Source organism: Microtus pennsylvanicus, chromosome 10 (genome assembly GCF_037038515.1).
Source record: "Microtus pennsylvanicus isolate mMicPen1 chromosome 10, mMicPen1.hap1, whole genome shotgun sequence".
Taxonomy (NCBI): domain Eukaryota; kingdom Metazoa; phylum Chordata; class Mammalia; order Rodentia; family Cricetidae; genus Microtus; species Microtus pennsylvanicus.
Genome location: NC_134588.1, coordinates 43,803,015 through 43,825,582, shown reverse-complemented (window position 1 = coordinate 43,825,582; position 22,568 = coordinate 43,803,015). Strand labels below are relative to the sequence as shown.

The following is a 22,568-nucleotide window of genomic DNA, read 5'->3' as shown; positions in this document are numbered from 1 at the left end:
TCCAGAGAGTTAAATTTCCTGTTTGTGTAGCAGAAAGCGGAAAGAGGTTCTGTAATGTAATGTACTCCCAGGGAAGCCTGGGAGTAAAGGCTGTAGAATACTCTCTCTTTAACAACCTGTGAGCACAGACCATCAAGAGGGCAGGACACCCAATGCTGTGTATAGTAAAAGAGAGTATGCACTTAACTGCAGAGACTACTGGGCACTGTGACTGGATGTTATTGGTGACTTCAAAATAATCAGTGTTAAATAATGACTTTTTATTCACCCGGTTGCAATGCATTTAAGAGCAAAATAAGGAGAAAGCAAGAATTTATCGACATTCCTATTATTCATATTTTATAACTTTTATAGTTTTACTGGCCCTTGTGACAATTTCATCAAAAAAGTTTGTTGCCTTAAAACCATTTATGAAGTGTTACATAAATGTGGTCATGAGGTTTTTTTTTCGGCAAGTTTAAATTTTCATCACATGCTTTATAGTCCAGTGTGAATATCTTTTATTCAATGGGGTTTTATGAATATACCAGCAGGCCAGCCTTAAGTTATTTTATTTTCTATCTTCAAATGAATAAGAATGCATTTTAAAATCAAATTAGCCTATTTTCTTATGTACAATGAAGTGATCTGCATCTCAAATATTGAGTTAACTAAGATATAAAACTACAATTAAACATTATACATTTAAAACAAACTTTTCTATCTCAGCAAATGTTTTTAAATCCAACCCAAATACTGCCATGCTTTCTGTTCCCAATTAGATACAGTCTTCTGGTAGAGTTCTCCAGATTTCCAAGGCTCTTTTGGAAGATGCTGGCAGATACACATGTGTGGCTACCAATGCAGCTGGAGAAGCCCAACAGCACACTCAATTGCATGTGCACGGTAAGAGTATCTTTATGGCTTTCTCTTGCATGTGTGTATGCATGTGTGTGAGTGCATACAGGCGGGTGCACATATGTGTATGAACACTCATATGCAGTCCACAGGTCAACTGCCATTGTCATTGCTGCTGTACCATCAATCTTATAGGTTTTTTTAGTTTTTTGATTTTTTTGAGAATTTAATACACTCACTAGTCTTACGTTCACATCAATATTCCCCTCCTTCTCCTGCCTCCAACTCCTCCCATGTCCTCTATTTAGTGGGGCTTTTCTGTACCTCCTATTGCCATTTTCCTAAACTGCCTTGAAATTTGAGGTAGAATCTCTCACCTGGCCTGGTACTTACTGATTAGGTTAGCCTGGCTAGCCAACCAGCTCTAGAGATCTGCTGTCTCTGCCTCTCAAACAGTAGGATTAGAAGCAGTCATTAGCATTCCCACTTTCATCACTCTCTAATTGGTCGTGAGGAAGCATAGAAGGGAAGGGAACTTAGAGTAATTACAGGTATTTTTTTATAAATATCTTCGGTTTTCAAGTTATTAAACAGTATACTCAGATTTTTATGAGTGTATACATGTGTGTGGTGCAAATAAATATATGCATGTTCACATGTTTAGAAGCATGTGTGTGTGTCCACATGTGTGTAAGCAAGTGTGCCAGTCATGCATATGTGAAAGCACAAAATTGATGGCAGCTGTCATTCTCAGTTGCTCACTACCTTACGTGTTGAGATAGTGTCTCTTCCTGGATTGAGAACTCACTCTTTTAACTAGTCTGGCTAGTCAGTTTGCCCTGTAGGTCCCTGTCTGTCTTCTGCTCTGGGATGTCCACAGGCTGCCACATGCATGCAGCTTTTACATGGGTTCTACAGAGTCAAACTTGATTCCTCATCTTGCAAGGCAAATTCTTCACCCTCTGAGGCATCTCTCCATTCCCCAGTGTTTTCTCAATGATTCATAACACCTTTACTAATAATCCTCTGCAGAAGATTTTATTGAAAAAGACAAAGATTCAGGGTCATGCCTTAACCTGGTCTATAATCTTATATGGTTTTTATTTGTGAATTGGGGGTACACTTGACTTGGGATCTTCTATGTGCTTTTGTAGAGTGTTTGGGTGGCTATGGAGCACATCACCAACATCACAGTTTTACTATAAACTTGGAAGACATAGACTTTGAAAAGAATGCGTGCACATCCAAACTGGCTAGGCTCCCACAAAGCCAGAACATGAAGTAGGATCAAAACCCCGTGCCATTGTCCTTGGCTTCTCATCAGCCCTCATTGTTCGCCATGATCAGAGAGTCCGGTTTTATCCCATGCTTTTTCAGTCACAGTCCAGCTGGCCTTGGTGAGCTCCCAATAGATCTCTGTGGGTGGGTGCACCCCTCGTGGTCCTGACTTCCTTGCTCATGTTCTCCCTCCTTCTGCTCCTCATTGGAACCTTGGGAGCTCAGTCCAGTGCTCCAGTGTGGGTCTCTGTCTCTATCTCCATCCATCACCAGATAAAGGTTCTATGGTGATATGCAAGATATTCGTCAGTATTGCTATAGGATAGGGTCGCTTCAGGTTCCCTATCCTCAGCTGCCCAAGGAACTAACTGGGGACATTGCCTTGGGCTCCTGGGAGCCACTCTAGGTTCAAGTCTCTTGCCAGCCCTAAGGTGGCTCCCTTAACTAAGAATTGTGCTTCCGTGCTCCCCTATCCAGCCTTCCTTTATCCCAATCATCCTGTTTCCCCAAGTTCCCCCATCCTCCCCTTCTCACTTTTCTCTCCCCATCTCCCCTTACCCCCAACCCACCCCACCCCCAAGATCCCACTTTTCTCCCCAGCAATTTTGTATACTTCCCATAGGCAAGAGAATAACTATATGTTTTTCCTTGGGTTCACCTTCTTATTTAGCTTCTTTAGGTTCACCAATTTTAGACTCTGTGACCCTTATTTATGGCTAGAAACCAATTATGAGTGAGTACATCCCATGTTCATCTTTTTAGGTCTGGGTTACCTCACTCAGGATAGTGTTTTCTATTTCCATCCATTTGCATGCAAAATTCGAGAAGTCATTGTTTTTTTTTTTACCGCTGAGTAGTACTCTAATATGTATATATTCCACACTTTCTTCATCCATTCTTCCATTGAAGGGCATCTGTGTTGTTTCCAGGTTCTAGCTATTACAAGTAATGCTGCTATGAACATAGCATATATTCATTCCACATTTACTGAGGAATCCAGCCTAGAATAACATCCCAAAATCTAACTTAATTCCAGGTACATAGTAGGCAGTTGAAAATTTTGACATATGAAAGAGTAAACTGAGTGATTTTAAAAATGCCAGTGGGTCATTGGATTCTTCTAATTCGCTTCTTTGCATGTTTTATTTGAATGAACCAGTTAAAATAAATTTTTCCTTAAATGATTCTCATAAACCAATTTATTATGTTCACAAAATAGGAACACCCAATATGAGTGTATTTGCACATAAAAACGTGTTCCTTAGCAGTAGTTAATTAGAAGGACACTATTTGGGGTTGGCTCCTTGTCCTAGAGAGGCTGAGAACACACAGACACTGCTATCCCTCACTGCCTTTAATTCCTCTGCTTCACACAGGTCTATCTGCCTCTGTCATCTGAGTGTTCCTTGACAGCTGTCTCCAGCAACTCCTCAAGTTTCCGCTTGCATCTAAGAGTTGCCAAATTGTGTGTTTCCTGTAGTCTTTCCTTCCGTCTTCCTTGCACATTAAAACTGTCGCTTCCTGCATCAGTCTCAGTTCTTCTTAAACAGTGTCTCTGATTCCACCCGTGTGGTCACCAGTATTTGGAGAAATAGTGAGTCAAACATTGAAGACTCTTATGATGCTGAAAACTAGAGTCCTGGAAAGAAATTAAACACTTCATCAAACAAAATAAAGCACAATGGTGCATATATGTAAAAAATAGTGGAAGCCATTATTAAGTACCTCATGAAAAACATTTATTTAAAGTATAACAAAAAGCAACAAATGAAAAAAGTACATAAGGGAAAATCAAGTCTCTAGATGTAGGGTCTGAAGATGGTAACAAAATGTCAGCAGTCAGAAGACATGATTGGGTGCTCATCTACATGGAAAATCATCAAAGAGAAGGGAAGCAAGTGGAAAACATCTGAGTTCATGTGTAAAGAAAGAAACAGCTTAGTCTTTGGGAGGACTTAGTGGAGATGGCCAAGTGAGATGAAGAACACGATGCTATCTCCTTCACACAAGTCACAATGCAGAGGTAAGATCTAGTAAGAGCTTAAAACATCCCATCTGCTGTGGTACCCATTTGTCTGGATAACAGCTCCTCTCCATGACAGGAGAATGATGATGAAGTGGGCTTGTAATAATTAACCTGGAGTAAGCTTTTGGCTACATGTTTGTGACTGGAATCTGGACAAACGCTGTCTCCTCTTAGTGCTGAGGACAGCAATGTCCCATTGGAAGCCTGAGGCTCCAAACTCGAATCTGTCTTCTAATATGCATACATTAATACTCCTGATAATAATAAGATATGTGAAAATATAAAAATTTCTAAGAAATTGATTAATTAAAGACTTTGCATAGACCTCAAATGTTGAGAGGAGAATCTTGAAATGTGAAGAACTATGTAAAGTAGGTCTTGAAAGAAATTATTGAAAGATGCACGCACGTATTGAAACAATTGCATATTATTTGGACTTGGAATCTACATGATTATTGCAAAAACAAATTTGACTTCATAAATGTATCAGTCCCGGAAGTTAATGCACTAGGGATAAAGGAGAAATGATACCCTTTCTACTTTTACTCTCTGGGTACCTTTAAAATGCTTTATGTCCAACTCTGATCATAACCAATTTGAAGACGAATTGACAAAATACATGGAAAAGTAACCATTTAGTTTCATTCCATTATTAACTTATATAACAATAGTCACTTTCAGTTATGGTTTGTTTAGTCAATCTTTATGGATGAGCATTGCATTCTGAAAGCGGACATTTATTACAGCTGTCACCTGAAATGTTCAATCTTCAATATTCAGTATTCTAATTTCTCAATGCTGTCATTTCCCATACAAATAAAAATATCTTAGATAAGCCCATTCTTCTCCACCATTGTAAAAAAAATTAACGAGTTGAAGTAAGTGTAGGGAGGATGCATGGGCTCTTGGACTCGATCACCAAGCTGTGACCATGAGAAGAAGAACATTCTCATGGAATTTTCCAGGGAGGGATTTTGCCTGTTATAAACAGCAGGAGCCCTCAGTAGGTGGTCTTTTTTTGATCGTCAAAGTTTCATAATTCTGAAAGTTTTTGTTCTCAAGACCAAACTATGAAGTTATATCTAAACCCCAAATATTTGCCAAGTGAGACAGATGTTTCTACAAACAAGTAGTTATTTGAAGTCTAATAATTCAAGCATTTATTTCATCTGCACATAATTACTTCCTATGAAAAAATGTCATCCAAGGTGATACATCCAGAAGACATAGAATGTTGTAGTCTAAAAGGATGGGCTTCAAATTTGGGTCTTGTACTGTCACGACATCTGTGAGACTCTAAGCTTAGATGGGAATCTTCTTAAAGCTAAGAAACCTCATCTGTAAGGTAGGAGAGATAACAATAATATGGATAATCACAAGGGTTGTTTGAGGTTTAAGTAAAATACAAGACAGGAAAGTCTCAGCCTAGTGCCTGTCTCCCAGTCAGCATCTGTAAATGGTAGCTTGAGGACTGGTTTTGGCAAAACACATGTTTGGCTCCTGGCCCTTCTCACTGTACTCTTTGAACAAATATGCTACAGGCCTGCTGCCTTTCCCGTTGGCTGGGAATCCTCTCGCGTCTGTATTAGTTGTCTCATAAAAACATTAGAAGGACTCCTTATTTTTATTTTATATTTTAAAAGTATTTGCTTGGCTAACATCTGCTAACACCCACTCAAACAAGGTTTCTCTATCATTTCTGTGTTTTGTTTAATAGCTCGTCTGTGGCCTAGTGGAGGTTTGGGAGTGCTCTAGGGAGCTGTTTTGTTTCCTTCTTCATAGCCAAGTTAAGGTCAGGATTCTACTGAACTATGTTTTCAGTGCAGATTAATTTATTTCCACTATTTTCAAACACTAGCGAATAAGGTAGATTAACTCTTGAAAGTCACTAACTCAGACATAACTAGGATTTGATAGGGTCTGTTTATGCCCCAAATGGTTACAAGATTAGACAGAGTTGAGCTCATGATGTTTCAAGAAGGTACTGTGGTTTTAACTTGATGTGCACATGCAGTGTTTGGAAGAAGAAAAAAATGAAAAAAGAGCAGTAAATTGAAAAACACTTACCCTCCCACCTAGGGAATTTTTACATATTACGATTGGCATGAAATGGCATCACCTTATTGATGACATACACAGAGCAGTGGCCTCCTAAATCATTTAAATGCTGCAAAGGAACCATGTTTTTTATATTTTATTTACCTTTATCTTCAATATTGGGTAAAGGTTTTCCTTATAGATATTTTACAGATTAGTGATGTTACTGTCACCTGAGGTAATGAACCATCACAAACTTCTGTGGACAGGCTTATACTTTCTCATGGATATAATCAGACAAGATCAAGCGTGTTCAGAATGGTATGGCCCTAGACAAAAGACAATAATCCACTCAAAAATTTGGAGGATTTATGATCCATTTGCTTCTTGTCAGCCTGGGGTGTAACTACACGCAAAGAGCATACCTGGCTAGGAGCCTTTAGACTTCAGCATTGAGAGAGAGAGAGAGAGAGAGAGAGAGAGAGAGAGAGAGAGAGGGAGGGAGGGAGGGAGGGAGGGAGGGAGGGAGGGAGGGAGGGGGAGGGAGGGAGGGAGGGAGGGAGGGAGAGAGAGAGAGAGGGAGGGAGGGAGGGAGGGAGGGAAAGACAGAGAGAGACAGAGAGACAGAGAGACAGAGAGACAGAGACAGACGACAGACGACAGACGACAGAGAGAGACTACAGAAAGATAGACAGACACACACACACACACAGGAGAGAGAGAGAGAGAGAGAGAGAGAGAGAGAGAGAGAGAGAGAGAGAGAGAGAGAGAGGTGTTTGTGTTTATGATGTATACATGTATGTAAATACATGCGCAGGTCTTTATCTGTATGCATATGAGGTAGCCAGTGGTCAACTTTAGATGTCTTCCTTGTTTGTTTGTCTCCTTATTTTTGTTATGTATAGTAGGATAACAATGTCTCTAATTTCTAAGGATAATTTTTCTTTTCTCAGTGCATGTTGGGATTATATATATATATATATATATCAACAGAATTTTTAATTAACATGTATTTTTTGAAGTAAAGTTACGGTTTATTGTAAAAAGATTTTAATATAGCCATAAGATTGGATCTTAAGAGAAAGAGACATGTAAAAAGAGATTTCTTGTTCTTTTCTCGGATGCCTAGACCTGAAAAATTACACAGAAACTATTTAATTATAACACTCTTCAGCCAATACCTTAGGTATATTCCTAACTAGCTCTTACATCATAAACTAACCCATTTCAATTAATCTGTGTATCACCATGAGGTTGAGGCCAACCAGTAAGGTTCCAGTGTCCTTCTCCTTTGGCAGCTACATGGTGTCTCTGACTCTACCTACTCTCTCTATATATCTCTGTTCAGATTTCCTGCCGGGCTTTGCTCTGCTAAGCCATTGACCAAAACAGCTTTATTCATCAACCAATAAAAGCAACACACACACACACACACACACACACACACACACGGACATCCAACATCATTCTCTCTTTTCTATCTAATTAAAAAGGAAGGTTTTAACTTTAACATAGTAAAATTACATATAACAAAACAGTTATCAAGCAAGAATTACAATTACACTATCTAGTCTATTTGTATTAGAAAAATAGAATATTCTATCATCTATCTTATGTTTTGAGTCTAAAGTTTCATATCTAATTTATCTTTTATTATAGCTAATTAAAACAATATCTATATATGTCTTCAAATTGATCAAAGACACCAAAGAATGTTAACTAAGTAAACAGGAAGTGCTTGTAAGCAACTTCCAAAATTCTAGATTTGACAGAGACATCTCACTGCCTGGAGAGTCACCCAAAGTTTTTCTGAAATGTTGGGACATCCATCTTCAGCCTATAGGTCCATAATATCTAGCACGCTTTTCAGGGAAGCAGGAAATTTGAAGATCTGTTCTTCCTTATAATGGCAAAATTTGTCAGTGGCTTTCCTTTGTGTCCTACAGAATTTCTTGCAGTTTCCTTTGTGAAACAGGGACCCTGAAGAACCATTCCATCTTTTGGAAAGTTTAGCAGTCACTTTTCTGTGGGTCCTGCATGTCCAGTTCATACAGCATGTCATCAAACAGCCAAGACAAGAGCAGTTTCTTGCTCAAATGGCTAGCCTTGTCACACTGAAGGCAAATTTCATAATGAGTTTCTTCAATGCCCATCAACCTCTCTGAAATAACTAGTGCTGCTAGAAGTTCCTAAAATATATTATAAACATATTAAATTCTATATTCTGTAGGTCCTTGGAGTGTTGAAGATTATCTATCTAACTGAAAGCCCAACTAACATGATGAGTTTGACTATTATAAATGAGTATCAACCTATAATTTTTAATTATACATTACATTTTAAATGAGCTGCACAAACACAATACCTTAAACAAGAGCAAAAATACATGCACACAGTGTAACAAAAATCAATCTTACATTTGTATTAGTAGACCAAGATCCATACCAATGCAAAGAATTTATCATTATATTATATCCCCCTTTAAATAAAAACAAACATTTATAAACAATCATTATGGGTATTTGGGCATAGTTTTCTTTTCCAAACTGCTTCCTGCTGTTTGTTGAACAAAGTATTTTTAGGGTTCGTGGAGACCTTTCAGGGGGTCTTGTTCCATCAAACCACATTAGCCTGGAAGGAATCTATAGGTTTTCATTTGTGGAAACAAAAGCAGAACCTCTTTTCCAAAACAACATATCCTTAGACTCAAATTTTGAAGTAAAGATACCTATATGTTGGTTTAACTTAGCAGCCCCCAGAATCAAGTGTCTTTCTGTAGTAAAAAAAAAAAAAAAAATATCTAGAGAAAACAATAATTTAAGTAATCCAGACTATCAGTGTATATTCCATCTTTATGTGGCTTATTTTTTTACTCTATCACTTTTTACTATTTAATTATATTTACTCCTTTAATCTATGATTTTCTTCTCTCTTTCTTCTCTCTCATAAACCCATGTACATTTGTCCAGCACTGCGACCTATGAGACAGCTCAGGGAAATAGACATTTTTACACATAAAGGGTGTGGGCTTCTCAGGTATATATACATTCTTTAGATATATATTTTAGTTTTATTTTTATTGTATGCACTGAGTGTTATAACCAGCATCTAAAAGAATAATGCTTAAAAAATAATAGTGTTTTTCAAGTAATAGTATTTTTAATTTATTTGTGCATAATTTTGCTTCGAAGTAACTTTCCCCCTTCCTTTTGGTCAGTGTCTGTCTTCTCCCATTATCTGCCAGTCAACCTAAGTTGCTATTATTGCTTCATGTTGAGTTCTTTAATCAACAAGAAAAGAAAGTCTTCCAAATTGACTGTATTTTATCATTATCTGTCTTGTTACTTTTATCAATGTCCTTAATTTATTCCTGTATATTAATTACTGCCCTGAAAATTGTGTTTTAGCATTTCTTCTGGTACATGGGCTAGCACTGAGTTGTTGGGTTTTGTTTTGCTTCATTTTGAGGCTTTGTTGGTTTGATTACCCAGGGAAATCCTAAATGCCAAAGGACAGATTTGTTGGCTAGTGACTTCTTTGTTGATAGGCACTTTTTCTCAGTGCTGTAATTTGTTAGGCCATCATCTTCAAGTCTCCATGTATTTTGATGAGAAAACAGCTGCTGGGCTTCCTGAGGATCCTGGTCCCATTTTTCCCATGCTGATTTTAAGATTTTTCTCTTTCACCTTCAGTTTTAAACAGTTTGGTTATATTACAAATTTCTTTGATGTTTTTTTTAAGTTCGAGTTTGTTAAGTTTATCAAATATGAAAACTAATGTTAAGTTTATCGGATGCAAAAGCAAATGCTTTTCTTCTGACTTGGAAGGTTCAACCACTCTCTCTGTTTTTCTTTGATTGTTTGATTGATTTTTGAGACAGGGTTTTTCTGTGCAGCTCTGGTTGCCCTGGGTCTCGCTCTGTAGACCAGACTGTCCTCAAACTCAGAATGCTTGGATCAAAGGCCTGTGGCACCACCACCTGGCTCACTCTTTCTTTAAGTAACTCTTCTGAATCATTTTCTTTCCTGTTCTTAAGAACTCCATTTATTTAATAATGCTCTATACACCTCAAAAGATCTGTACACCTTTTATCTTTCACATTTTTTCTTCTAAAACTAGGATCTCTCACCTGTCTTATCTTCACATCCACTATTTCTTCTCCCGGTGTGCTTCCCAAAAGTGCTGTTGAGCCCTTATGGAATTTTGGATCTCCAAAGTTCCTAGTTGACTCTTTAAAGCAATCCCACCCCTTCATTATCCCTCTGCATTTCATAAAATGTTATTTTTCCCATTCCTTTAGCTCTCCAAGCAAAGCTTCTGAGACCCTTGGAGAGAGTGGACTTAGAAGAAGACAGAATAGCTGGTGTAAAGTGTGGCCTTGTGAATCCAATATCTGGCCTATTCTGCATCTTGCTCCGTGGATGGCCATGCTCTATTTTCCTTCTACATCTTAGTTTTGTTTGAAAAGTCATTTAAAATAATGCACTGTGACAGTTCTTACAATCCTATTCTCCTGCCTCCGTGGTTCTTATTGTCACTGCTGAGACTGTTCTGGTTGCGCCTTGTTTATGTAGTGTGTAGTTCCTGATAGTCACCAAAATGGCCATATTCTGATTCTGGAAGCTAAAGGGGAATTAAGTTGGAAGACCAATTTTGGATTATTAATCAGATTTACTTTAAGTGGGAGATGTATCCCTGATTATTTGGAAGGAGCCAATGTAATCATGAGGATCGTTAAAGGTAGAAGAATCGTGTATAATCTCTGACTGGTATGACCAACTTCAATGAGAGATGAAGAAGTTCACAGCCAAAGAATGCAGATGGCCTCTAAAATTTGGAATAGCCAAGGAAAAACTTCTGCTCTCATACTTCCCCAGAGAGGAATTCAGCTGTGTTGGCACCTTGGTTTATACCCGAGGAGGCTGTATTGAACTTCTGACCTGCAGTTCTGCATTGCTGTAAGCTAGCAAGCTTACCACAATTAACTGTAGAAGCAACAAAAAGTAATTTAGTGGCCTCTCTAAACAAATCAAATAAAGTCTGTTTATAAGGCCCCTGAGAGGAGAAGTTTGCACTAGGAGAATTCTAAGTCTAGTTAAATAACAAATCCTGCAAATGGTTCCCAAGACAAATGATAGCAGCTGTCTTGGAAAGATAGGCTTTAATTTTTGTATTATTTTATGTGTTTGGGTGTTTTTCCTACGTGTATGTCTGTGCACCACATGCGTGCCTGAGTTTGCAGATCCAGAAGAGGGTATAAGATTCTCTGGAGTGAAGTTACAGATTGTGAACCACCATGTGGGTGCCAGGAATGGAACCCAGAATCCTTTGGAAGAGCAGTCGGTGCTCTTAACTGAGCCATCTCTACATGTCCCGTAAGAAGTTTTTAACTAGCTTCAAATTTATTCTGCCCACTTTGGTATCTGTCCTCATGTTTTCACTGAGATGGAAGACTCTTTGTTTTTGGATTTTGAAAGTTTTGACCCCTCTTTTTCATTTTGTGTACGAGTGTTTTCCCTGCATGTATGTCTGTGCACCACTTGCGTGCCTGGTGCCCTTGGAGGTGAAAAAAGAGCATTGGAATCCTGTGGAACTGCAGTTAAGGGTGGTTATGAACCACAGTGTGAGCAATGGGACTCAAGCCTTGGTCCTCTGCAAGTGAAAAAAATGCTACTAACTCTTGAACCGTGTCTCCAGCCCAGACTAATTGTTTTTAAGTTTGGATGAGGTGTGTTGTAGTGGTGAGGCTTGGGTGACACAAGTCCACCATCTTTAATGAGGTCAGCTTTGTTTGTTTTTCTTTTTTTATTGATTTTTGTTGGGCTCTACATTTTGTTTGTTTTTCTTGATTAAACACCTCACTTTTGAGTGGTTACACAACTTTGGTTAATTGTTTGAATTCTGAAAAGGCTGATTTTTGGTAACTTTTCCAGTGTTATTATTTCTCTAATTGAGGACTGGATCCTCTGTCATTTTTGCTGGAATTCAATCTTTTTTCTTTTTAAGCAGTCTATTGATGTGAGAACTATTCAGGCCACTCCACAGCCCTGGTGCTTCTGATTCCCACCGTAGTGTTTTATTGTAGCAGCTGTGACTGTCAAAGTCGTCAGCCAGCACTTCTGTCCAGAAGGCTTTAAGCAAGTGTTTTAGTGAGTGTGTAAAGAATGTGCCATGCACTGGCTATTATTCTTTTCACAGCTGGAAAAGCCAGGTAGCCACGGCAGCCATATTTAGGGCTTTGTTCCTTCTTAAACAATAAGTTGGTAAACAGAACCCAGTGTACAAAACAGGAAAAAGCACAGAGCTAAACAGGAAGGGTTGAAACACTAAACCACATGAATGTCGAAGGAATTGTGGGAGTGAAGGAGTGAGTTCTAGGGTGAGTTTTGACCTCCAGAAAAACAGATATCTGCCTCACAAAGAAGTCTACCTCTGATAACAGACTTTATTATCAACTTATCAAATAACAACTTTGAATCTTATTGTCTCTCGGTTTTTGTTTTTCTTTGGTGGCAGTCCCTGCTATTTGCTTTATTGTGATAGATTAATTATAATAAATTAAGAGGCTAGAAATAAAGCCCCTTAGTTTACTGTGTTGGTCTTTTCCTAGGTTTTGCATTGAAAGCTTAGAACATTTATTTCCATTATAACGTATTTTTGGAAATACATTAATTAGAGCTTAAGAGTTTGCTTATGGTGACAGCAACAGCTTCCAATAGTTGACTTCTTTCTGATTGTGGTTTTTCTCTAAACATATTAAGTTTGTCTTGATTTTTCTCTTCAATGCGGTTTTATCTCATGTACATAGTTTAGTGCTTTTGATATTGATCCCTGTTCCTTTCACCGTAACTCCATTAAGTGTAAATCTACTGGCCACTATTTTGTGACCTAATGCACTAGAGGAATTTGCAGAGAATACTTATTATTTGGCAACTTCAACTATGTACACAGAAGCATAAATCCGCATGGGTAATTTGATGTTTTAGTCCTCTATAACTTTATTTTTTTTTTGGCATTATTCAGTTGATTTCTAAATGTTTTATTTTTCAATTCTGCATTGGTTTAACCCATAAAACATTGTAATTATGAGAGATTGTTCATGAATAATAACATTTTAATGAATATGAAGAAAGTTGCTTTGTCCTACTTAATGATTTTTGTTTTATGTGCTAATTTATCATATGTTAATGTCCAATTGTTGTCCAGCTTTTTATGTTAATGTCTTTTGAGAAGTGTGTGTGTGTGTGTGTTGCATTCACCTGGAACAAATTGAAACATACCTTCAACTTAAAAGAGATAATTTAAAAACCTAATTTTTAATAATAAAAATTGAAAGCCAGGCAGTGGTGGTGCACATCTTTAATCCAAGCCCTTGGGAGGCAGAGACAGGTAGATCCCTGAATTCAAGGCCTACCTGGTCTACAGAATGAGTTCCATGACAGCAAGGGCTGCACCATGTGTTAAACAACAAAAACAACAAATACTTTTATTAGTTAAAAAACATATTTAATTCAACTTTGCAATCTTGATTTATTTCTTTGTTGGGTTTTTACCTCCAACATTGTATTCTATTCTGTTTATTTTTTTTCTGTAAACTTTCAGTGATAATATTTATCAGTGGTTTCATGTCTGAGTAAGAAGAGATCTTATAATTTTCACCCTGGCACTCTTCCCACAACCATTGAGTTATTATTGGAATGCCATACTGATTTTCCAAGTTGTTTTTTTGAACATTCCTATTTTTCCACAAATACAAAATGACAACAGCAGCATTAGTTGTGATTATCTAAAAATGGCAGGTTTTTCCATTTTTAATTTATGTAAAAAAGAAAACTTTTTATTAGCCTATGAAAATTATTCTAATTTTTAAAAAATGTGTTAGGAAAGTCTTGCACAAAATGAAGCTGGATATTTTCAGGCACATTCAGTCTTTCATTGGAAGAGTTCTGTTAGGTAAGTTACCTAATTACAAAAGTAATTCTTCCTTAATTCAGTCAGTTGAGCTAAATTTGAAAATTTTTAATTTCAACTTTATTTCTTTTTCTTTTATTCTTGGGATTATAACATAATTATATCATTTCTTTCTTCCCTCTCCTCTCTTGAGACTTTCCCATATACCCCTCCTTGTTCTCTTTCAAATTCATGTCCTGTTTTGTTCACTAATTGTTGTTACATACATGTATGTATACATATATGCATAAATTTTTCTAAATCTAACCTTCTCACTCTGTAGAATGTTACTTGTATATAGGTTTTTGAGGACTGATAATTTGGTCCTGAATAACCAGTTGGTATGCTCTTCCCTGGAGAAGACTGTTTCCCTATCTCAGCATTTCTTAGTTTCCTATAGTTCTTTGTGTAGGGTTAAGGCCTAAAGGCTTTCCCCTGTTCACTTTGGCAAGTCTATTGTTGGTGTCCTTGTTCATCTCAGGTGTAGGCAATCATGTTGGTGATAGTTATGCATATAACTTCTGTCATAGCCTCCGCAAGGTCTCTTTTTTTTATTATTTTTTATTGAGAAAAGGAAAAAAAAGTTTCCGCCTCCTCCCAGCCTCCCATTTCCCTCCCCCTCCTCCCATCCCCCTCCCCCTCCCCCTCCTCCTCTCCCCCTCCCTTTCCAGTCCAAAGAGCAGTCAGGGTTCCCTGCCCTGTGGAAAGTCCAAGGTCCTCCCCGCTCCGTCCATGTCTAGGAAGGTGAACATCCAAACTGACTAGGCTCCCACAAAGCCAGAACATGAAGTAGGATTAAAACCCCGTGCCATTGTCCTTGGCTTCTCATCAGCCCTCATTGTTCGCCATGATCAGAGAGTTCAGTTTTATCCCATGCTTTTTCAGTTATAGTCCAGCTGGCCTTGGTGAGCTCCCAATAGATCAGCCCCATTGTCTCCATGAGTGGGTGCACCCCTTGTGGTCCTGACTTCTTTGCTCATGTTCTCCCTCCTTCTGCTCCTCATTGGGTCCTTGGGAGCTCAGTCCAGTGCTCCAGTGTGGGTCTTTGTCTCTATCTCCATCCATCACCAGATGAAGGTTCTATTGTGATATGCAAGATATTCGTCAGTATTGCTATAGTATAGGGCCATTTCAGGTTCCCTATCCTCAGCTGCCCAAGGAACTAACTGGGGACCTCGCCTTGGGCTCCTGGGAGCCACTCTAGGTTCAAGTCTCTTGCCAACCCTAAGGTGGCTCCCTTAACTAAAAATTGTGCTTCCGTGCTCCCCTATCCAACCTTCCTTTATCCCAATCATCCTGTTTCCCCTAGTTCTCCCCATCCTCCCCTTCTCACTTTTCTTTCCCCATCTCCCCTTACCCCCATCTCATCCCACCCCCAAGATCCCAATTTTTTCCCCGGCAATTTTGTCTACTTCCCAAAGCCAAGAGGATAACTATATGTTTTTCCTTGGGTTCACCTTCTTATTTAGCTTCTTTGGGTTTACCAATTATAGACTCGGTGACCTTTATTTATGGCTAGAAACCAATTATGAGTGAGTACATCCCATGTTCATCTTTTTGGGTCTGGGTTACCTCTCAGTCTTCTTTTACTATACTAGTAATCTATAATATATTTCCCTGCCTGAACACAGAGAAAGAGATGACCCAGAAAATCTATAAAATCTTTTATCTGGTTTTCAATTCTCTTTAATAGTATACTTTATTTTTGTTCCAAATAGCCACAACTATATGAGGAAGAGAGAAACATATAATTTGCACCTAGAAAACAACTTCAGTTTAAGTATCATATTCGTGTGAGCTGATTGTATGCTTGGGCCTTGCAGAACCTCCCAGCCTGGACGATGCAGGAAAGATGCTGAACGAGACCGTGGTGGTGAACAACCCCATTCGGCTGGAGTGTAGAGCAGCAGGCAATCCTCCTCCCGGTTGGTTTACATTTAACATTTCTGAGAATAGAAAAATCGCTGTGGGTATAATGTACCAATTAGTAACAAAGGAAAGTGGTAGAGTGCATTGCAGGTGATAGGATAATTAAGGAGATGATATTTTTAAATTTTCAGTAGTCTTTAATTGCATGAAATAATCTTTCTACTTGATGTAGAAACATGGGAATTCCTTGATCGTCCTGTCTGGTTTGTGGGCACAGAAGTTACCCTTGTATTTTATGTCCATGTTTTTTTAAAAAAGATATTGCAAATTTTGAAAGAAATATTAAGAGAGTTGGATGAACTAATCTGATTCTTAATCCCAGTCATTCTAGTGACCCTTTCACTTTTCCCTGTATCTCCCTATTACTGGGAGGCTCTTTCTGTGAGCTTATGACAATGTAAAGCATTGTATCCAATATTGCACATGATATATGGTTTTCATTAAACATGTCAACAATTTTGTAAGAAATACACAATAAAATAAACATAATAAGCTGAAAGCTGAAAATCTGCCATCAAGTAATATTGACATATTAGAAACAATACAGATACTACCTTTTGTTGATTCAGTTTTGAACTCATTGTTTGGATTTGGTAGTTTTCTTAGGATTATCTTTTCTTAAAAATCAACCATCAAGAGATATTTAATCCAATTAAACTCAAACAATAAGAATAAAGCATTTTAGTTAGATACCTCTTAGTATATTTATTTCACATCGAACTTAGTGTGTTGAATTTTGAAAGAAGAATTTTTACTGCTCCCCTTCACCCTTCAGTTATTACCTGGTACAGAGACAACCACCCACTCTCGGGTTCCACAAGTGTAGTCTTCCTGAACAGAGGGCAGATCCTTGATATTGAGAGGACTCAGATCTCGGATGCCGGCATCTATAAATGTGTAGCCATCAACTCTGCTGGAGCCACAGAATTATTTTACAGTCTCCAAGTTCATAGTAAGTGCCTCATCTCTCAGATTCCTCCTGGGTTGAGGACACATGCCCAATGACCATATGCTCCTACAATATTCTAGTGTGATAATTAACAGAAATATGCTGTTGATATCTTTACATAAAGACCCAGATAAACCTATTAAAATGCCCAGTTTTCACATGCTGTTGAACTTCAACTTTAGATTATTTGTTGAAATAACCAGTGATGTTTTTGTCAACTAACAGCTACACCATCTTCACCAATGCTCTAACACTCGGGAGTTTTAAAGAACTACTTCTAAGTAATTATGTCATGGTAAACTTTTTAAGGGGCATTGATAATTTTAATATGTCAGTGGAATTGATGGAGAAAGATACGTGTACACATACACAAACACACATATACACTTCTTGAAATCACTAACTCAATAACTAAGAATACACTCAGGGCCAGTGAGATAGCTCAACAGATAAAACCAATATCCTGAATTTGGGTGAAAAAGCCTGATGTGGTAACAACCGATTTGTTATCTCAGCACTCCTATGCCAAGATGGGTGTTAGAGATCGGAGAGTTGTTCTGAAGCTCAAGGGCCACTGAGCATGGAGTACACAGCCTGGCAGAAGCAAGAGAGACCTTGCCTCAACAAGGTAGAAGGAGAAAACAGAGCTCCCCAGAATTGGCATTTGACCTCCACATATGCGCTGTGGCACATTCACAATGATGATGATGATGATAATAATACATTTAAATAAACTGTAACACTAAAAACTAACTTCTTACACCAAATAGCATCCTTCCTACCCTCAGTTTGTCTGTCAAATTGGGGAACTGATACTTGCTCTATATCCCTCACAGAAATACTGTGATTAGATTTCAAATAATATGTGAAACACTTGGCCAAAACAAATAAGGAAAAAATTTAATCTGTAAAAAATATTATGGAAACTACATCTGGTTTTCATTATCCTCTGGTGATAACATACTTTTTTTTTCAGTGCCTCCTTCCATCTCAGGTAGCAGTTCCATGGTGGAGGTGGTGGTGAACAATCTAGCAAGGTTAGAATGTGAAGCCAGGGGCATCCCTGCCCCAAGTCTGACCTGGTTGAAAGATGGGAGCCCTGTCTCTAGCTTTGCTAATGGAATACAGGTATTTTTTATGTTGTTTTAATAGCTAACATGCACAACACAAGATACTCAAACGCATGAAGCTGTTGAAAAGATTTGGAGAACAAGACTTAGCAAATGGTATATTCAAAAAGAGTGCGTGCACAAGCATCCACAGATGCCTGTCACAGATACATACTCACAACTTTATATATAAGCATAGTATCTAAGAGTTCTTATCCCTTACTGGTGGATAAGTTTAACCCTTTACATAGCTGTCTTTCTTGTCCATGCCTATTTCTTCTTTTGGCATATGGAATACCCATCAGCAAAAAACACAGGAAATTTCTGGTAGGATTTTGTTTAAATGGAAATATTGAATCTGTGAGCCACATGAAGCATATGTGTGTCCATTAAAAACATCAAAGGATAAAGTAGAGAAGATCATAATGGAAATACTATGAAAAATGAAATCTGATAATCTGAGCCTCTGAAAATTTTAAAGGCACTCCATTGACTTAAAAAAAATTGCAGAAGAACCCTGGGCTTCAAGTCAGAGAAGCATGGACACAGAGTTTCATTTCATCCTTTTTTGCATATGTTGTATTTTTGGATTTTTTGTTTGCTTGGTTTGGTTTTGGGTTTTTTTTTTTCAAATTGAAGCTTTGTGCCAACTGTGCAATGAGTAAGTCTCTCAGCCCCTTTCCTTTTAGGATGATATAAAGCAATAAAAGAGTATTTAATTGGTAAATATATACTTTGCTTTAGGTTTAATACTATTTCAGACTTCATAGTCTACAGGCTAGTATAAACAATACATTAATACACACTGAGGAGCCACAATTCTGTATGACTTGTTTTATTCCAATATTTTATTATTGCAGTGATCTGAAGCTGAACTCAAAATATCTCTAATTGGTGCTCATGTTGATATAAAGTTTGACCTACTTTGCCCAACACAGAATATAGTTCTGACAGTCTAATTTTTAATTTAGAAGTTTGGAATTAATAATCATAAAAGACACAAAGCTCATGTCAATATAAAAAATTGCTGTATCTGTGGGATCATAGTGTGATAATGAGTGTGATAATTATTTTAGTTGATTCTGTTGTGATGCCTTAACTATTTTATCCAAAAAAATTTCGGAGAATGACTTCTTTTAATTCCTTCTTCTCTTGGGTATGCTTTGTCATGCTCTCCTCTATGAAAATTTGTATAAGTGATACAAAGAATACACCTACTATTCTCGTGGGTATATTGGTCAACTGGCTTGTTTTTATTGATAGGTTCTCTCTGGAGGTCGCATCTTAGCACTGACCAGTGCACAAATGAGTGACACAGGAAAGTACACCTGCGTGGCAGTGAACGCTGCTGGGGAGAAACAGAGGGACATTGACCTCAGAGTATATGGTGAGACAAGCTGGCTGTGTGCTGAAAGAGATGTTAAGGGAGATTGTTGACAAGAAGGAGAAATAGATTTGGCTAACTTAGTTCAAATCAAGTTCTATTTCTGCTTTATGTTTGAGTTTGATTCATTTTAATTCTTTTATGTTCCTAGATATTGGGGCTGGGAAGAAGATTTGGGGCATAAAAGTACTTGTGTAAGCATGAGAATTTAAGCTTAACTCTCTGAACCTGTGTAAAAAGCTGCATGGTCTTATATGCTTATAACCCAAGTGTTGGAGGCTAGAAACAGGGAGCTAGCTCCCAGGAGCTCTTCGGCCAGCTAGACTAGCCAACCAGAGAGCTCAGGTTCAATGAGAGACCTGTCTCCAGGGAATTAGTAGAGAGTGATAGAGACACCTGACACTCTGTTCTGGCTTCTGTGCTCTCATACGTATACCCCAGACACATATAACCACACACATGGCTTATTTACATATACCCCAGACACATATAACAACACACATAGTTTATATGCATATACCCCAGACAGATATAACAACACACACGGCTTATATGCATATACCTCAGACACATATAACGACGCACGATGCACACTCACAAAAATAAAATTTTAATTTTTATGTCTACATCACCATAGAGTTTTCTATAAAGCATTCAGAAGACCATGACGACACCTAGCAGCTCTACAACTAAGGAAACGTAATTTAACTAGAGTCGATGTCTGTTGAAAAAACTCTCTTTATATCTTCGGCTCAACACCATGTTTCATTGCTTTTAACCATATTTCTAAAACCTATTTTGTTATCAGCCCAATATCCTTGAGTCGTGGGCTACTTGAGAAATAAAACCTAAGCTAAACATAAATTCAAGTAAAATTCATGATTTTCTGTGCTCACAATGCAGTTAGATGATTGAGAAGGAGATAATATTTGATTCAATCCCCCGCCCCCTGCATCAATAAAGCTAGGACTTCACTGGTCCCAGTTCAGAGATGGTGTTTGTCATTCTACATCGTGGCATACCTTGATGTTTAAACCAGCCGTAAAGAAAGCATGCCCTTTTAACATTCTTTTTTTTGCCACTGAAATGCATAGGTTTAATACAACATCAATCTCAAAAATAAACTTCTATTAAAACATGTGCGATTATGATTAGAAAAACCTCAAGTGGCTGAAGAGATGGCCCAGTTTCTAAGAGCATGGAGTAGAGAAACAGAGTCTTTTTGCAGAGAACCAGAGTCCAGGTTCCCCCAGACACCTGCAATCATGTGCATATATTCCTACACAGACACACATGCATAAACATAAATAAAAATAATAAAACAAAACACTTTAAAAAGTAAAAGGGATTCAAACTGAGTCTAACAAGAACAACAGTCTTCCTGTCCCACCAAGTCTTCCTCACAGCGGATAACCACTCTCAGCATCGTTTCAGTGATTTTAGGTATCACCAAACTAAATAATATGCTCCTTTCTTTCTATCTCATTTTCTCATTGAAGAGGATGAGGAAATGACGTCACACGTCATTCCCTTTTAACATTCTACAGAAAACCCAAGACAAACTTACATAGTCATGATAATTTTTATCCAGCAAGGCCAAACTTAATTTAAAATTTGATCAAGCTCTAGAACTGACCATTCTATATACAGATTCCTGTCAAAGCTTATGAATGTGTCTGTTTTCATGTGGTCTTCCAGTGCCATTAAATGTATCTATTTTCTACTTCACGGTATTCTTGATTTTAAACAGATTGTCCTTACATCTTTACCCAAGTGTGTTGCCTCTAAAACTCAATCCCACTGTTTTCTGGTCCTAGAGGTGGCCTTCAGCCCACTGTGTGTGCTCACTTTGTGTGATGCTCAGTAAGAGGAATATCACAGATCCCTGCACAGGGGTCGCCCCAGGCTGCTCCGGGAGGTATTTTTCCCCTTGACAGTCCATTCATTCATGGTTTGTTCCAGCCATGTGTTCTGTGTACCTAGAGATGACACACAGATGTACCCCTTATTTCCCAAATCTTTCTCTTCAAAGCAATCTGGTAGCAGAGAACTCCGATGGTCACAGACACAGAATGTTGGTAGTCAGTCTGCTATACCGATCATCACTCTACCTGATGCTGGGGTACTGACCCAGAAACAGTCAGCTTTAGGCTGTAATAATATTCTTTAGTACCAAAATCTTTTTTCTACCAAATCCCTGTAGGACCCTGATGAATACAGGCAGATTAGTTTTTCCTATGACCTCAAAATCCAAACCCAACAAAAACCAACTATGAACATAGTCCCGAGTGTTTAAGGAATTTAGTGAGAGTTCCCAAAGGATGTTCTCCCCTATGCTCTTGCAGGATGGCCCCATTTTAGCAGTCCTGGTTTCATTTGTCATTTTTCTTTTCTGAATATAGATATATACAGGCCTGAATGATTCCTTGGGGAGGTATGGAGCCTCCTCTTGACAGAGCGGCACCTAGATCACACGAGAGAAGTTATTTCCAGCACACTCAAGGGAAGGGGATTCTTTCAGCTTCTGTCTGAACACATGTTAGAACCTGACAAGTCTTAGAGCCAGGAGATTCTAGCTTTGATCCCATTGAAATTTCAGCAATTATGAATATGCTGTACAGCTGGTCACTGCTTTAGCCTCTTCTCTATCACATGAGTTTCCCAACACAGCCTTTCCAGCTATATAAAGTCAGTGTGGTACAGAAGAGAACTCTAGATGGCAACCAGTAAACACTCAGCTTTGCCACCAGCCATAGTATTCTGTCTAAACTCTTACCCATCACCTCGTTTTCATTTTCACACTGTGAAGTTGGGCGTTGGAAGGGAAATCATTACATTCTCTGCCTGATACTTTGAAAGATGTTGCCTTGATGACTATGAAACTTATTTCCTTTGCAAAAGATGCAGATAAGTATTTAAATACTATTTTCATTATTGTTTCAAAAATATTTCATGGGTGATTTGTTGTTTGAAAACCCTGAGGAAAACCACATAACTGGTGAGAACTTTGAGTTGCAAAATCTCTTTAAAATGAAAGATGAGTGAGTAGACTCTCTGGTCTTCACAAAC

The 22,568-nt window shown here is 38.1% G+C and overlaps 1 protein-coding gene across 2 annotated transcripts in view; it reads left to right on the top strand.

The window, feature by feature from the left end:
• Hmcn1 (hemicentin 1) overlaps positions 1-22,568 on the top strand; it is a 452,651-nt gene that overhangs the window by 280,108 nt on the left and 149,975 nt on the right. For both annotated transcript variants that reach the window (XM_075988199.1, XM_075988198.1), the window contains 5 exons: positions 762-885; positions 15,952-16,053; positions 16,833-17,009; positions 17,983-18,134; positions 19,379-19,502. In XM_075988199.1, the coding sequence (XP_075844314.1) occupies positions 762-885; positions 15,952-16,053; positions 16,833-17,009; positions 17,983-18,134; positions 19,379-19,502 (679 nt within the window). The remainder of the gene's footprint in view (positions 1-761; positions 886-15,951; positions 16,054-16,832; positions 17,010-17,982; positions 18,135-19,378; positions 19,503-22,568) is intronic.